Source organism: Leucopleurus acutus (genome assembly GCF_964270905.1).
Source record: "Leucopleurus acutus genome assembly, chromosome: 17".
Taxonomy (NCBI): Eukaryota; Metazoa; Chordata; class Mammalia; order Artiodactyla; family Delphinidae; genus Leucopleurus; species Leucopleurus acutus.
The window spans coordinates 47,632,215-47,650,993 of NC_139159.1; the positions used below are offsets into that span (position 1 = coordinate 47,632,215).

Below are 18,779 nucleotides of genomic sequence, written 5' to 3' on the forward strand. Positions count from 1 at the left end.
AAACTTAAATTTTACATATGAAATTCCAATTTATTTATTTATTTTTGCGGTACGCGGGCCTCTCACTGCTGTGGCCTGTCCCGTTGCGGAGCACAGGCTCCGGACACGCAGGCCCAGCGGCCATGGCTCACGGGCCCAGCCTTTCCGCCGCATGTGGGATCCTCCCGGACCGGGGCACGAACCCGTGTCGCCTGCACCGGCAGGCGGACTCCCAACCACTGCGCCACCAGGGAAGCCCCCAATTTATTTTTGATAGGCCATTTTCCAACTACCATTGTCTTCATAAATGTGTTCAAACACGACTGAATTAAAGGCAATTTAAACCAACACAGGGTAATCTAGGAAAGTTCCATTTCCCTGACGGCTTACTCATTGGAGTCTCAATAAAAAGAAAACAATTCTTGAAAGACTCTTTATTTTCTCCCAAGTTATAATCTAAAGCAGTCTTTATAATAGTAGTAATTTCAGTGAAAAGGAAATGGCATTCTCTTCTAAACCTCTTCTCTACCCTACTTTTTCTTGAAAAAAGGAGGGAAGGCGAGAGACAGAATGCAGAAACCCGTGTGTGTGTAGGGGACTATGTTATGACCAACTATTTTTTTAAGTCAGTCACAATTTATAAAAGCAGAAGAAAAGTTTAGACTACCAAACTCCACTTCTACCACTTATTACCTGTATAATTTTATGTAAGCTACGCAATCTCCCTACAACTAAGTTTTCCCAAACATAAAATAGGGATTCACTAAAGTTTGGCTTAGCCTCAGTATTCAGCCAAAAACAGCTTCAGCTTTGGCCTTGACCTTTAGAAGGCCAAATAAGCAAATGACTGCTTCAATGACATTTCTAGTACCTCTGGATTTATGCTTGATTAATGACCATTATCATTTCTACATCTATATAAATAATGTAAGTAAAAAGCTTACTGCTTTATATGGTGAAATCTTACTGGACAACTGAAGTATAAATGTACACCGTGCTGCAAGAATAAAATGCAGTAATTCTTAGTGATGATTGTGAAAGCCAAATTTAGACACAAGCTTAAGAACTTTCAAATAATTAAATAGGGAAACAGATTTACAGTAAATATGAACATCGAGATTGCTTTAACTAGATAAATCTAGGAAGAAAATATTCTTTCTGGGAAAACAAATATTTATAAAAATATATGAGGTAGATTAGCAGAAATTGGGCTATATCGTAATTCTAACCTTTGTAGAGGCTGTTCAGTGTACTAGTATATCACTAAGCAAAACTTTTAAGAACTGACTTAATTTCTAGTTAGTGATTTAGGCTATCTAGAGACAGCCTTTCAAGAAAAAGCCCTTTTAGGGAATTCTTCACATCTTGACAAGAAGAATTAAAAGCAGAATGTCAATTTTGCCATTTCAAAATTTCACAAGTTCCAAAATCTGGCAAAATACCCATAAAAACATGAAGGGTTATGGCGAAAAAACTGAGGACTCATATTTTCTTTTCAATAATCAGATTTCCAAAGAGCTTTATAAACTGCTTTAAGATAAAAATTACTTAAAGTTTTGAGTCTAGAGACTTAAGCTTGTTGAAAATGACTGCTTATAGATATCTATTTAGAATTTTTTAAATATGCAGTGTAATTACCGGGAGCAAACTAACAGCTGACATGTTAGCTAATTAGTTAATTACCATTCCCGCATCATGATGTCAAACATTTAATATGATGGCTAATTTTAAAAAATTAATTCTTAAAATAAAATTTTATATTTATTCCTGTATCTCAAAAGTTCATCACTGGTGATATTTCACTTTGACCTTGGATGAATACTGATTAAACATCTGGCCACTTGGCTTTTGTGAAAATGTAGATTTTGATGTATCTCAAAAATTAGGACATAATAGGGCTTCCCTGGTGGCACAGTGGTTAAGAATCCGCCTGCCAATGCAGGGGACACGGGTTTGAGCCCTGGTCCAGGAAGATCCCACATGATGCGGAGCAACTAAGCCCGTGCGCCACAACTACTGAGCCTGCACTCTAGAGCCCGTGAGCCACAACTACTGAAGCCCATGCGCCTAGAGACTGTGCTCTGCAACAAGAAAAGCCACCACAATGAGAAGCCTGCGCACCACAACGAAGAGTAGCCCAGTAGCCCCTGCTCGCCACAACTAGAGAAAGCCCGCGTGCAGCAACGAAGACCCAACGCAGCCAAAAATAATAAATTAAATAATTTTTTTAAAAATTTAAAGGCTCCGTACGCGCAGGCTCAGCAGCCATGGCTCACGGGCCCAGCCCTGCATCGGCAGGCGGACTCTCAACCACTGCGCCACCAGGGAAGCCCTGCAGTATTTTTTTAAATAGAAAAGCTAAGATGTCCTACCCCAGAGCTAAACATTTAAGTCCCATTCAATCTAAGCAAATTCCAAAGAAAAACAGGATTATCTTTAACAATACTAACCAAATATTTTCATGACTGTGAATTTTGATAACTATAAAAGTTAGGGTATTTTGTCTAGAACCTTTTTCTTATGCTAACAATTATTGAGAGTTTACTATGTAAGTGTTCCGTTTTCATACACATTCAATCTTAGTAACTGTGTTAAGCACATTCTATTATATATTGAGCAATTAAATGTACCTAGCATTCACATATTTTGAAAACAGAATGTCAGGACTCTTGAAGATGATTTTCATTGTGTGGGAGCCAAACTTATTTTCCACTGGAGAACAGCTCTCAAATTATAATGGAAGCAAATGGTAAAACTAAATTAAATATAAAATATTTGCTTTAAAGAAAAATTTCAACGCTCTAATGCATTAGGTATTATTTGAGAAAATAACAGGCTCAGCAGAAGGTCACAGAAATAACTGAATAATACTAGTTAACTAAGTAAACATCTCTGGCTTAAACAGTACACAAATCTTGGTTCAGAAGATAGTTCCATTTCCTTCTATGATCCCTTATTTAACTCAGGTCTTACTTTCTGTCTCTATTTTTCAGCTGAAGATCTCTAGTTACTTGAAATGTTTAAACATTCCTACTTAGCAGCAGTGGAGGGATAGGAAGAAAGTGGGAAAGACGGAAAAGGACTGAAACAGGCACTTTTTCCAGAAATATTTTCTATTTGTTGGATTGTTAATAGGTGAAACATACTAAGAAAGAACTCAATGGTCAAGTTAGGGACATGCTAAGCAAAATTAAAGTACTTTTTTGTTTGTTTTTTTACTATAGGATTTGCTAAAATAATTTTTAACATACCAATAATGTACATATATAGTAAACATTATTTTCCAAATTTATTTGACCATGACATGTATTTCCTGGGAGTGTTTCACAGTACTAGAGTTCCACAAATTAGCATTGAGGAGGTAGGAATACCAACTAGGGTCGTATACTCTGCCTAGAGCAAATTCCTCATGAAGGAACAAGTAAGAAGAACAAACTATACCAAACATGAAATGGAATCCTAAGAAAGATATAATAGTCTCAATAAAATTTTTAATTAAAAAATGAGAAAAAAGAAAAGAAAGATTATCCAGGAGTCCAAGATAACTTTTCCCCCAAAAGCACAAAGCTTTAACATAACCTTTAAAGAACAAAGAAAATATAATCAGAAATACCAAAATTACTTGATCCAGTTAAGGGGAAAAGTCAAGTTTTATATTCAAATCAACAGGCTCATGATCCCATTAGCAAGAAGTTACTATTATTCCGTGGAAAAGGAGTGACTTAATTAATATATTTGAGAGACAGTTTAGACCAAGTGAGGCTCATCTCCTGGTTCCCCCTTTCAGGATCTGCTTTCCTAGAGAGGATGCTTTCTGTTCTGCTTTCCAGTACATGCTGTAGGGGAGGGGAGGTCTACGGTTGTAGAGAACCGCCCAGATTATTTGCAGAAGTCTGTCTAATTTCAGGGTGGAGTGTTAGGCCATTTGGGCTGCATATCTAAAGCTAACTTCTTTAGCTAATTAAAAGAAGTAAAAGAAAGCTGATATGTCTCCTGTGTCTTATGTATCAACTCGGTTCTTGTTTTCTCAGACACATGTACTTGTTTCCTCGGGAGAAAATCAAAGTTGGACCTGTTCTCTGTTCTAAAAGGTTAGCCTACAAAAGCATTTCCAGCATGTCAAAAGACGGGCAAGTTATGGCTAAAACTCTTCTTTGCAGGACGGGAATGAGAGTCATATAGATAGAATAAAATTCTAAAAATACATGTTCCTTAGTTCCTAAGCCTATGGTGCCACTCCATTATGAACAGTGTCCATTATGAACAGTATCTTCCACCAGAGTAAGTTATTATTTAGAGCCATTTAAATGTCAGTAAATCAGCTCAAAGCTTAACAAACATGATTATAGTTGAGCACACTGCTTAAAAATGGTTTATTAACTGTTCCTAAGACATACGATTTACATTAATGGCATATATTCAGATTTGTTCATTCAATAACTCTTTATTGAGCATGTGGTTAACCTGTGGTTATAAAGAAAAAAATACTTTTTATTTTTACTCTTGAGGGGCTCACAGACATTAAATCATTAACTATATTCTAGTATGATAAATGTTCCTGCATATACAAATCTCCCCAGTAAAGTCAAAAGCACTCACATGAGATGACATGGATAATGTGTGCTAGTAGAAGGGTAGTCTTAGCCAATTGAAACAAGTGATGACAGAAACCAAGATGCCAGTTTTTTGCTATCTGCCTAGACAATGTACAAACTAAGCCTCCTAGGCAGAGGTAATAGATATTTTTATCCAAGGCAGGTCTTATGCTTCCCCTCCTACATGTCCCTCACTGTAATTCTTTTCCTCAGCCATGGCCAGATTTTTCTCTGAACCTGTATAGACTGGCATGTTCTAGAAGCAGTCCAGATAACTTCACCCCGGTTAAATCACAGCACACAGGTTTGGCCTCCTAGACCCCTTCGCAAGAAGGGTTTTCAGAAATACATACTGTCCTTTAAACAAGCTTAATCTGCCCTGGCCCTCAGAAGAGAGGAAAGACTATTAGGTCAGAAACCCTCAGAGGTCTCAAATAGAAACCAGGTCAGGTTTTCTTTCTACTCTGAGCTAAGGGCAATATTTCTCAGTGTGTTAAACTACACGTTTAAGTAAAACTGGTGTCAGATACAGAAAATGGTCATTTTGGTAAGTATCAAAAGCAAGAGGAAAACATAATTTCACATTTAGCATTTCTGGAAAAAAGTCTTTTAAGTGTGTTGTACAATGAAAGGGATTAAAATACTACACGCATGCCTGTGGTCCTAGTACGTACTACTGGCTATGCATTGCTATGAATAACTGTCAAACAGTCAGATATTTACCAGTATCCTCTGTGCCAGATTTCAGTAATAAATGGAGTTTAAATAAGAAATTTCTCTCTGTGAATCCAAAGATTTTAATAAGTTCCAAGAGGGCAGAGATTTTCATCTTTTGTTAGTTATTAAAAATTCCCAGTGCCTGGCACACGGGTGCAGTAAATATTTGAAGAACTGTCTGATTTAAAAAAATAAAAACAAAACTTCAGAAATGGAGATGAGGAGTGATAAATAAGAACTATAAAAAGCTTACTGTGTGCTAGGAATTATGCTACCAATAACATTAAAAACCTTCTCAATCCTTAACACATGATAGGATAGAGATTCAAAATCAGGTCTGTCCACGCTCATGCCAGGTACAATTGTAATTTGTAATGAGGTCTTATGCAGTATTCTATGTTTTCAAAGCATATGTATAAATTTTGTCACAGGTGATCTTTTCCACATAACACAACCATAAAACCTATAACGTAATCAAGTATATAAAATATGCTCTTACTAATCTAGTGAGCCAGCACAAATTGAATACAAATGAAAATACACAAAGTGATTAATCTCTGTGACATGTTTTCTTTGTCCTTTGTGCGTAAGACTACTAACAACCACTAAAACCAAAAATTAATTTATAGCCAAATTAATCAAGACTAATTCTCTGTTAAACTTACGTAACAATCAAGTGGTTTTCATAATAAAGGAATCTATTAAAGTAGGTGTTTTTATTATTTTAAGATTATTTTATACTTAACATTCATGTCTTCCTCTCCAAAATACTTAGAATACCTAAGCCATATTATTTTTTAACAATGATGTCTCAATAAGAAGAAAATGTGAAAAATACCTAACAGTATGAGATTATGAAAAAAATTTAAATTTACTGAGAAATGTCATATACACCAAAGGATTTATAAAGAATAATAAAATGAATATCCCCTGAATCTACCACACAAGTTAAGAATAGTATCAGTAGGGTGATCATATAATTCACAACCTGACTGGAACACCTGAAAAAGAAAGGTAATGCTATTAAAATTTACACCAGTGCCATAAGCATGAATTGGAACTATCTTGGGCAAACCAGAACCTATGGTTACCTTGTTTATCTGTGGCTTTAGAAGTTCCTTGATTGCCCCTTTGAAATTCACATCCTTCTTCTTCCTCACAAGAGGTAACCATGAGACTAAATGCATTTATCCATTTTACTGTTAATGAACTTTTTTGTTTGTTTCTTTGCTATTATGAACATTCTTAAACATGTCTCTTAACTAGATGGCTCTTGGCACACAAGTAAAGAGTTTCTCTGAGGCATTTAACTAGGAGTGGATCTTCTAAGTTACAGGATGTGTGTTCAATTTTACTAAATAATATAGCAGTAAGTGATCTAATCAATCTATATTTTCTTTTAGTTTAATTTTGTCCTTTTATTTATATAACTTACCTCGGTAATCTGTTTTGATTTTGTTTTAATTTATTATATGTGGTGACAATCTAATTTTTTCCCCTTAAATAGCTAATTTTCACAATTCTATATGGTGAATAATCAATCCTTTCCCAGTTGGTTTGGCATTCTTCCCCCCAAATCAAGTTCTTTTTTTTTTTTTAATAAATTTATTTATTTAATTTATTTATTTTTGGCTGCATTGGGTCTTCGTTGCTGCGCACAGGCTTTCTCTAGTTGTGGTGAGCGGGGGCTACTCTTCGTTGCAGTGCACGGGCTTCTCATCTCGGTGGCTTCTCTTTGTTGCAGAGCACAGGCTCTAGGTGCGCAGGCTTCAGCAGCTGTGGCACGCGGGCTCTAGAGCACAGGCTCAGTAGTTGTGGCGCACGGGCTTAGTTGCTTTGCGGCCTGTGGGATCTCCCTGGGCCAGGGATTGAACCCGTGTTGCCTGCGTTGGCAGGCAGATTCTTAACCACTGCGCCACCAGGGAAGTCCCCAAATCAAGTTCTTAGACAAGTGAGAATCTACGTCAGCCCTATCTATTGTGTTCTATTAGCTTGATAGTGTTGATATTATCCACTATGATGACATGATCCATCAACCCAGCACAGGAGAACATACCTATTTAGGGACCAGAAAGCTTGTGCTCCTGGATTTACTCTCTCAGTCTCTCCTGGTCACAGGTTCTGACACGAAAGCCTCCTTTTAATTTGTTCCATCATTTTCACACATTTTCTTTTAAAGCTATTAAATGCTTAAAGGAACTTGTGAAACACCTCTTATCCTGGGGTTCCATGAAAGACAGTTAGAAAATCACACTTTGTCCAGATGAAATGTAAAATACTTCTGTTTGAACTCTTGCTATACGGTATTTGCTATAATGACTTGCAAAAGGCTTTTTTTTTTAAACCTAAAATTTGTAATCAACTTGAAATCTACTCTAATGAATGTACACACCTGCATTAGTGAAAATATTCTGCAGGGGTCCATGGGATCAAGAGTGATACAATCGTATCGTATTACAATCTAAGCTCTATCGTATTACAATCTAATCGTATTACAATCTAAGCTCTTCTTCTCTAGCTCAAATTATTTAAAGGCACTGTTCATTATCCCTATTTTCTCCCCATCTTTTTCTTGAGAATTTAACCCTTCACAGGTCCAGAGTTTGCCTCTACCATACACCTGGAAGCACAGCCAACCTTGGCCCAGTTTAGAAAGTATCTTTAATATATTATTTTGTTATTTATGTTACAGTACAAGCATCCTGCAGTATAGGAGATCATAATACAAATGTGATACTGAACAGTACCTCCGAGTCCTTCACACAACTAATGAATTCATAAAATGTTAAATAATTAGATAATCTAATATTTTTAATGCTTTATGTTTCACAGAAATCCCTGGTGGACAGTCAAGTGCTAGTGATACCTGGGAAAACTGATGGAATTTGCACAGGCTAGAAACATACTATTACCTTTCTCACTTAAAATTATGGAATTGGTAGACTAAATACAATCTGAAAATTTGCTGCTCAATAAGTTTTTAATAATGGATTTGATCAGAGTCCTGAAATTGTCATTTGATAAATCAAACTCACATTTCAGCCTTGTCTCTGATTATACCCAGATAATCTTGGAAGTTCTGGGTTTTCCCAAACTCTTATTTATAATCTCTGGCTTACTAATGGTATGCTAAACTCATCCAGGGTTTATGGCTTTCCTTATTCGTGAAAAGCATATGACTATTTTTTTCTAGTTCTGACAACCATACATGGTAAATACCCTATTAACAGGAGCTGCTGTTAACATAATAACCAAATATACAAGCAAAATTATTTTACTTTAAATATTGGGAAAATGGTATTTGTAATTCAAAAACTTGAGGCAAATGAAGTATTTCATAACCTCTAGATCTTGTGTCTCAAGAACACATCAACTCATGAACACATCATACTGTGGCACGCATTAAGGTGCCTTTCAAAAGGGTCATTTAAGTTTAAACAAGTGACTCCCCCACCAAAAGCAAACAAACAAAATGTCTGCTCATTTCATCTATTATAACAAAATAAAAATTCTCCAAATGGATGGGGAAAATAAATAGGACTAGATCCTGCACTCTACCATCTTATCCTTTTCTTCTGAAAACAGTCTTAAGTGAATATATGATGCAAAGACAATACAAAAATGAGTAAGACAAGATTCCTGCCTTTAATATCTAACATTGTCCCTGATGCATGGTACATACTCAACATATTTTTGTCTACTGTCTACTGAATGAATGAATTACCTGGCATGTTAAGATTTTTCTTCTGAGTAACAGTCAGCAAATTCTTATTTTATCCACAGAGAAAAAAATTAACTCAAGAAAAATCAAACAAAATCTTCTTACCCACAGTCTGGAGCTGGACACCACCTACAATCAGGATCTGCAACGAGCCACCGTCTAAGCATGAATTCTTCATATTTTTCCATCAAGACATCATCACTTAATATCAAGCGAATATCGTGGGGATTAAACCGTTCAGTACATTCTGGGCAACTGATATTAACCCTACTTTCAGAAATTTCTATCCTTAGGTATTGTCGTAAGCAATCCACACAAGATCTATGATGACAAGTCATTATCTCAGGAAATCTGTCTTTAGAATGCCGTAAAAGGCACAAGGGGCACTCTATAAAGTCTCCAACTTGTTTGCTGATAGAAGTTAATCCATTGTCAGAGGAGGTATTTGTAGAGAAAATGGAGTTCTTATCAGTACATATTTCGGAATGTATACTTTCAATACTCGCAATTCCATCCACCCCGCCATTTAGCTCCCTTGATTTACGTTTGTTATCCTTTTTCCTCCGAAACAGAGAGCCTATTGAAATTCTTCTTTTTTTGGGTGCCTTTTTGACTGAAGGCAAGCTCACAGATGAAGCAGAAGACTGAAGATCTCGATCTGAACCCATTTGCCGATGTAAACTCATGTCTAAAATGCTCATTAGAATTGAGTCAGGGTCTGTGTTTACACACAGGCCTTCATTATATTTAGAGATAAAACCTGTTTCTTGTTCTTGCATTCAGATTAAGTCATGATGTAAGAAAATCCTATTTGGTTCCTTCAGAGAATTCTTGAAGGAGTTCAATTTATGGTAGACTTATCACAGATGTTCTGAAAAGCAAAACAAAAACACCAAGATTATTTAATTGCATGTTTCTTAATAAACTTACAAACTCTCTATGAAACTTCAAACAAGTATGTTCTTTAATCATTAGTTTTTGGTTTTGATTTTTTTAAATAAGGCCAGTTAATTGAGTAGTCTACAAGAGAATATAAAACCAATGCTGATATAACACGGATATTACTTAATCTTAAGAGTCTAGATTTGAGCTGAGCTTATTCTTAAAATCTTGTACAGGGCTTCCCTGGTGGGGCAGTGGTTGAGAGTCCGCCTGCCGATGCAGGGGACGCGGGTTCGTGCCCCGGTCCAGGAAGATCCCACATGCTGCGGAGTGGCTGCACCCGTGGGCCATGGCCGCTGAGCCTGCGCGTTCGGAGCTTGTGCTCCGCAACGGGAGAAGCCACAGCAGTGAGAGGCCCGCGTACCACAAAAAAAAAAAAAAAATCTTGTACAAAACTTATGATTTTTATCACACTCAAACCTCAATGATTCCCACTGCCTTTAGGAGTTTAAAAAAAATTGACAATAAAATGGACATGCAAATACAATTGGCTAAGTAGAGCTTACACAATTGTGAAGAACAAAGTGTGGGGGGGGGCAGGGGATGCTCTTATACTGCCAGATATAATGACTCATTATAAAGTTACAGTAATTAGGAAGACAGTGTGGTACATCACAAAGATGGATACAAAGACCAGTGGAACAGAACACAGTCCAGGAAAAAAGTCCCACATATACACATGGATACTTAACTTATTGCCAAAAGTGACACTGCTGAGCGTAAAGAATGGCCTTGTCAAAAACAAAACAAAAACAACATAGTGCTGTTTTACTGGTTACCATCTGAGAAGAGAAAAGGAACTTAACCTATAGCTAACCCCCTGCATAAAAATCAATTCATGGTTCATAGATCTAAATGTGAAAAGTAAAATCATAACGCTTCTAGGAGTTGACAGAAGAGAATATTTCAACAAAAAGATTTCTTAAACAAAACATACTAAAGTACTTACCATAACATGAAAGATTGTTAAATTGGACTACAATAAAATGAAGAGACAGTATTAAGGGAGTGGGAGAAGACATTTGCCACATAAAACTAATAAAGGACCAGTATCCAGAATATGGAAAGAATACTTAGACGTCAACAAGACAAAGCAGACAATATAATAGAAAAATGGGTGAGGGACATAACAGGCACTTCACAAAAGAATATGAAAAAGTGCTCAACATCATTTGTTGTACACATTAAAGCCACACTGAGAGACCACTACACACCCAGCAAAATGGCTAAAATTCCAACTGACATTTCCAAATATTAGCAAAGATGTTGACTGCTGGTAGGAGTCTGGAAAACTACTTTGAAAAACTGTTTAACAGTATCTACCAAATTTGGACACAGGGATACTCTATTATCCAATTTATACTCCTAGATATGAATGCACGAGAAATGAATGCACACATGCACCAAAACATCTACATAACAATATTCACAGCAACACTAGTTATAATAAGCCCAAACACTGGACACAACCCATATTTCCATCAACGGTAGAATGGATAAACAAGTTGTGGTATATTCATTCCACATTCTGGTATATTCTGGTATACCAGAAAGCAATGAAACTGAACAAAATACTGCTACTCATAAAACAAGAATGAATCTCTCATAAAAGGATATGTACTGTATAATTCCATTTAAATAAAGTTCAAAACCAGACAGAGCTGGGCTTCCCTGGTGGCGCAGTGGTTGAGAGTCCGCCTGCCGATGCAGGGGATGCGGGTTTGTGCCCCAGTCCGGGAAGATCCCACATGCCGCGGAGCAGCTGGGCCCGTGAGCCATGGTCACTGAGCCTGGGCGTCCGGAGCCTGTGCTCCACAACGGGAGAGGCCACAACAGTAAGAGGCCCACGTACCGCAAACAAAACAAAACAAAACAAAACAAAAACAGACAGAGCTAATCTATGATGTTATAAGTCAGTACTGTAGCTACCTTTTGAGGAGAGGCACAAAGGAAGAGGCACATGTATAGTGGTTACAAAGGTATGTTCACTTTGTGATAAATCACTGACCCACAGATTCATGATTAATGCATTTTTCTCGGTGATTGTTATACCACGATTAAAGGTCAAAGGAAAAAAAAAGCTCCCTGAGGTGATATCCACACAATTTCACTCAGGCAAACTTTACTCATGTCTATCAGTTTATATTTTCCCATCATCTGCAGCATATTCCCTTAATTCTGAGGGAAATATAGAGTGTGATGGTAAATGAACTAAAAATTTCTGCATATTTTCTTCTTTATAGTTATTATTTTCTCTTGTATCTCAAAATGCTTTCTGTACTCCAGGGTTCAATATATGTATCAATGAACAGAACTGCAGAGGGACTCTATCTTGGGGATTCTGTCCTAAGAATTTATCATTTAAAACATTAAACCAGTGGTATTTAATGAATATCAGCTGGAGAATTTTTCAAAACACACTTTTAGAAATTTGATACCCATATAATTCATTATCCAAAAAAGAACCTAGTAAGAGTGAATGGAGGTGCTATTAATATTTAAACTAGGATAACAGGGGCAAACTAGAACATACTGTCATCCCACTTAGGAAGACTTCCTAAAACATTCTGCAAATAAACAAATAGGCATCAAAGGAAAAGAAACAAATTTGAATACTAAAAAATTTAATATTTTTATATGGTAAAAAATACTACAGAGTAGGATGATGTGATAAATTAGTAAAACATGTATAACAATGAACAAATTTCCTTAGTATACAAACAGCTTTTACACATAAGTAAGAAGAAGATGTACAACCTAGCAGTAAAATGAGCAAGGATGTAAGGAGGAAGTTTGGAGAAAAAGAATCACAAAAATTAGGAAGATAGGAAACAGTGTTCAACAACACTAAAGAAATGAAAATTCAAACACTAGATACACCATCTTTGTACACATCAGACTGACAAAGGTTGAAAGGGTTGGTGAACGTGTGTTGAAAGAAGCACCTCACATATTGTTGGGAGGACCGCAAATCAGCACAACTCTGGGGAACCAATTTGGCACTATCTATTAAACTTCAAAATTGCTTTGACCAGCAATCCTACATGTAAAATTTATCCTTCAGAAAATATGACACAAGTGTGCAAAGAAATACTGTGCAAGGAAACTCACTGCAGCCTAGCTGATACAAGCAAACGAAACAAAACAAGGCAAACAAGCCCCACACAAAACCTGGAAATAACTTGTGTCCCACAGGGAACTGGTAAAAATAAAGGAGCCAACCACAACTTACATGCAATGATAAGGAAAAGATCTCGCTACATAATACTGAGTGAACAATAATAACTGCAAAACAGTATGTATAGTATGAACCCATTTGTGGAAAAAAACGCACCCACAGAGGTTTACATGTATCTACACAATTTCTGGAAAAATGTTAAACCATTAACAATGGCTACCTTGGGGAGAATAATCTTTAGTATTCACTTTCTGCTTTCTGCATAGTTTACAATTGTATCATGAGCATCTATTGCGTATAGTTTAAAAAAAAAACCAGCTAAGGGCTTCCCTGGTGGCACAGTGGTTTAGAGTCTGCCTGCCGATGCAGGGGACACGGTTTCATGCCCGGGTCAGGGAAGATCCCACATGCCGCGGAGAGGCTGGGCCCGTGAGCCATGGCTGCTGAGCCTGCGCGCCCGGAGCCTGTGCTCCGCAATGGGAGAGGCCACAACAGTGAGAGGCCCGCGTACCGCAAAAAAAAGAAAAAAAACAAAAACCAAAAAAACCCCAGCTAATTGAACCCCACCAACGACAACAAAAAAGGTATTCCACTCCAGAGCTACCCAATCAAATTGAGGATGTGGTCCAGAACTTGTATATTTTGAAAATGTTCCTCAGTAATTTAGTTGCACACGCTGGTCAAGAACCACTAATTCTAACGAGAGTCTGCTAAACACTTTCACTTAAAAACAGAATTCTATAGGCTTGGCCTCCAAAACAAGGCTCCTTGCTTTTCATTAGTTTAGGTACTGAAAATAAAAGTGCCATTAAAAAAAAAAAAAAACCTCAGTTTATAGTCATTTTCAGCCTATGGGGCTATAGTGAGGTAGTACTTAAAAACCTATGTATAGAGATACGAGAGACATTAAAAAAAAAACCCACATAGGGCTTCCCTGGTGGCGCAGTGGTTGGGGGTCCGCCTGCCGATGCAGGGGACGCGGGTTCGTGCCCCGGTCCGGGAGGATCCCACGTGCCGCGGAGCGGCTGGGCCCGTGAGCCATGGCCGCTGAGCCTGCGCGTTTGGAGGCTGTGCTCCGCAACGGGAGAAGCCACAACAGCGAGAGGCCCGCATACTGCAAAAAAAAAAAAAAAAAAAAAAACCACATAAATTAATGACTATCTGTAGAAAAAATCCATGAAAGGTGTCTAAAAGCACGTGACTCAACAGTACTGGGAATGCCTCAATCAAGGGGACTTTGGCTTAATTTCAAAGTTAAAGTCTAAGCCTAGCATGTGCTAAACCTCAGGAGGTTACCACCATAAACAAGATAGACATGGGTCTCTGTACTCAATGCGATATGTCTGGAGAAGAAATATATATCACAAAACCAATAGTTATAAACTTATATATATTAAATTTGTCTCTGTTACTACAACTCTTGAAAACAGCTGAGTCCATTTTCACCAGATTTAGAGGGAGTCTTTCAGACATTATGACAAACTATAGGCTATTACAGAATTCATCTTAAAAAGAAAAGAAGCCATCTTGCAAGCCACCTACAAGATTAATAAGAGGCCCTGCATAACAGCAGATTCAAAAGATATAGTCAATATTTCACCCCACCACCCTGAAGTGTGGACATATTCGTCCCTCCTTCCCCTCCTCTCAGTGATTTACAATATACAAGTTTTAGCCATATACATAAAGTTTACTCTAACTTTGCAGATGGGAAATCAGAGACTCAAGAGTATTAAGTAAAGAACTAAACCTAATTATTCTAGTGGTATATGAAATTAAGATTATGTGGTTCACCCACAACAAAGAGTTTTTAATCAAACTGTTTATTTGCATAAACACTTAGAAACTAGTAAACTAACTTGGATTTCTGAGACTACCCTTAACCACCAAAAAAAAAAAGCACTACAGAAATTCTGCCAATTTGAACAGATGACAAAAATGTGTGAAATTATAAAAAAAAACTTTCAGTGATTTAGAAACTTTACTTATTTTTAGAAAAAGCTGATTTTATTCTCCAATGAAAAATAAAAATCTATTATTTGCATCATTTAATATAGTACTATTCTTTTTTTTGGGGGGGGGGGTTGCGTTATGCGGGTCTCTCACTGTTGTGGCCTCTCCCATTGCGGAGCACAGGCTCCGGACGCGCAGGCTCAGCGGCCACGGCTCATGGGCCCAGCCGCTCCGCGGCATGTGGGATCCTCCCGGACCGGGGCACGAACCCGTGTCCCCTGCATCGGCAGGCGGACTCTCAACCACTGCGCCACCAGGGAAGCCCCAGTACTATTCTTTTTGAACTCAACTTTTTAAACTATCAACTGTATCAATCTGTAAGTACTACTGTTATGTTCGGCCTCATAAATGCACACACCATTAAGACAAAAATATTATTTGAGTTCTAAAACAAAGAGCTGGGTTGCTGGTTGGAAAAATAAGGGAAAATATGTTGTATATAATAATACCACTACACAGTAGAGTTTTAAAGTGCTTTTAAAGCACTTTTGATTTAAACTTCATTGCCCTATGGAATGGGTATTATCCTGATTTGATAGATGAGAAAACTGAAGTGCAGAGAGGGTAAATGTTGCACAGTTAGGAAATAACAGGGTTCAGGGTCAAATTCAGGTCTTCTGATATCTCGGCCTCAGTACCATCATCTGTCTGCAGCTGCCTTCATGAAACAACTCCAGTCACTATCAGTATCTCAAAAATTGTCGCAGAAAACAAAAGACAATTATATTTTACATATCATCTAGGGCTGGTCTTAACTATCCCTCAATTTCATGCCTTATTCAAGCCATTCCCCCGTCTGAAATGCCACTCCCTTTTCTCTCCTCCTAACTAAACTGTACTCACATTTTATAACTCAGATAAGAAATTTTTACAGTGTTCACTTGTTTTTCTGCCCTGATTACCTTCAATGTTTTAATAAGGTTTTAAATGTAGAACTTGAATATTGTGATTTCTTTAATACCACACACAGCCAAGATGAAGTGAGGAACATAGACACTGTGAATAAATACCAAATGAGTATTTCTTAAAATGACACAATGTCACTGAAGTGATGATACTATTTCATAAGCACAAGAAAAAAATCTTGTTATTTCACTGTCATGCCTCCTAGGCATATACATGCTCTACTTTTTAAAACGTCCAATTAGTTCACACCAAGTTTACAAAGACAAATATGAGGTCTACTGGATCAAATGCAAAATAAATTATGTATTAAAAACCTAGAGTAGTTTACATCATTTCAGAGCAGGAACAGAAGACGAGAGTCAGTAAATGTACTTAATGATATAATTTGAAATATATACAACTCCTAATAATCCCCAACTTTGGATATTCTTTAAACTGATTTACTATCACAAGGATTTGTCGAAGTACAACACATCGATAACATGAAGAAAAGCAGTGGGGGAAAAAGATAACTGAGGTTGGCCTCCATGATGTTATGGCTGTTGGCTTAGTGGGGATACCTTTCCCCTCTAAATAAAAGTATAGATCTGTAACTGCAGATGCTAGAAGAGCTTAGTGAAACAGAAAAGGAGAGTAAAATACAAGTAGACCCCATATTATGTATTTTCAACCAAGTATCTAATATCATATAGGAGGCAATTCTCTTAACACCAATGTCACAAGAAATTCCAATCACCTGCTAATTAAAATATGAGAAATGGCTCTCTTTCCCTCTCTTTCCCAGTCTAGCACAACTCCAACAAGTAAAGAAGACTCTCTGCCAATTGCTGCTACACACTTTCATCCCCCTGAAGAAACTGGTTGAAAAATTAGTTTTTATCGCTGGCAAAGGAGCCCCACCTCCTGACCTTTTTATGTACTTAAATTGAAGACTAGCACCTGAGACTGGTATGAAGGACAAAGACCTGAACCTGCTTACCTAACCTTCTCTAGCCCAGTGTTTATACCTCTTTAAAGTCAAGATCTCTTTGATTCTAACTTTTTTGTACCTCTTGAGGAATACGGAATTAAGAAATAGGAACAGCCCACAACAAAGGTATTTCTACGACGTGTCAAAGCTTTATGGACCAAAGATGTAGTAGAAGTGCTGATAACTTCGTACTGATGCATCATAAAATACATCTAATTTGGCAGCACGCTATTTTTTAATTCTTCGTAAAAACTATGGAAGTTGACCATTCCAGGTGAAACACCTAATAAACAATTACAATATTGTTTGACATGAAAATGTGTTGCAGATTTTAAATGCTCAACTTATAAACACAGGATAAAAACAGTTAGAAAACTCAAATCCATACAAAATAGTAGCTCATGTTTGAAAAGCTGTTATGTATCAGTCAGGGTCCTGGCAAAAAAACAAAGCAGTTTCAAAGAGATAACTGAAGGGCTCATTTACAAAGGTGTGGATAGGGTTAAAGGAACTAACAGGGATGGCAAAGTCCTCAGGAAGCCACTGCCAGCCTTCTGAAAGAAGGAGCAGGGAGAGAGCTGTCAAATGGCAACTGGAAGAATAAATACCCAGCTTCTCTCTTCTCTGGATCTCCAATATCCGCCAATGCCTCACACTGGCTAAATCCAACAAGAAACCAAAAAAGGAGCCCAAGTGAGGCAGTCCTTAGACTAGGTCAACCTCCTCTGGGGCACAGAGAAAGTCAAGGAAGGATGAGGAGTGGATCTGGAGGGGCAAATAAAAAACACCCAGTCTGGATGTATAAAGAAGAGAATTTGGGAGTCAAGATCTGGTCAGCCACTGTTAGTTATAAAATCTCAGATAATGTCCATTCCTGAGTCTGTGATCTCCACTACAAAATATGGATGATACCACTTACTTCAAATAGATGTTATGAGAAGAAAGTGAAATTGGCACGTGCTAAAACCTGGCACTATGCTAAATGTTAGCTGAAGTGAAATGTAAGACAAGCTTTGTATCTCTAGTACCTAATACAACTTGTAACTTATTGTAGGTGCCTAATAAACACTGGATAAATAAATTATGATGCAGAACACACATAAGTGGAAGTGAGGAACTGAGGATTCTGTTCATATCTTTGCTTTTGGCTTGTTATTGCTGTAAGATTCTCTGTAAGTGATACAATCTTACTACATCCAGCTTTTTAAACTGTGAAAAGAATCTTTACCCCACAAGCGCTACAGCAGCCATCCCCAAGCTTTTTGGCACCAGGGACTGGTTTCATGGAAGACAATTTTTCCATGGACGGGGGTGGGGAAACGGTTTCGGGATGATTCAAGTGCATTACATTTATTGTGCACTTTACTTCTATTATTATTACACTGTAATATATAATGAAATAATTAGACAACTCACCATGATGCAGAATCAGTGGGAGCCCTAAGCTTGTTTTCACTTGCCACTCACTGATAGGGTTTTGATATGAGTCTGCAAGCAATTAATTACAGTCTCTGTGCAGTCAAACCCCTCTGCTAACGATAATCTGTATTTGCAGCCACTCCCCAGTGCTAGCATCATATTCTCAGCTCCACCTCAGGTCATCAGGCACTAGATTCTCATAAGGAGCGCACAACCTAGATCCCTCGAATGCGCAGTTCACAGTAGGGTTCACGCTCCTATGAGAATCTAATGTCGCCACTGATCTGACAGGAGGTGGTAATGCGAGCGATGGGGAGCGGCTGTAAATACAGATGAAGG

The 18,779-nt window shown here is 37.6% G+C and overlaps 1 protein-coding gene across 3 annotated transcripts in view; it reads right to left on the bottom strand.

Annotated features, from left to right (window-relative positions):
• Positions 1-18,779, bottom strand: part of RNF19A (ring finger protein 19A, RBR E3 ubiquitin protein ligase) — a 61,504-nt gene that overhangs the window by 25,291 nt on the left and 17,434 nt on the right. For all 3 annotated transcript variants that reach the window (XM_082858567.1, XM_082858565.1, XM_082858566.1), the window contains one exon: positions 9,118-9,883. In XM_082858567.1, the coding sequence (XP_082714693.1) occupies positions 9,118-9,791 (674 nt within the window). In that variant the 5' untranslated portion in view covers positions 9,792-9,883. The remainder of the gene's footprint in view (positions 1-9,117; positions 9,884-18,779) is intronic.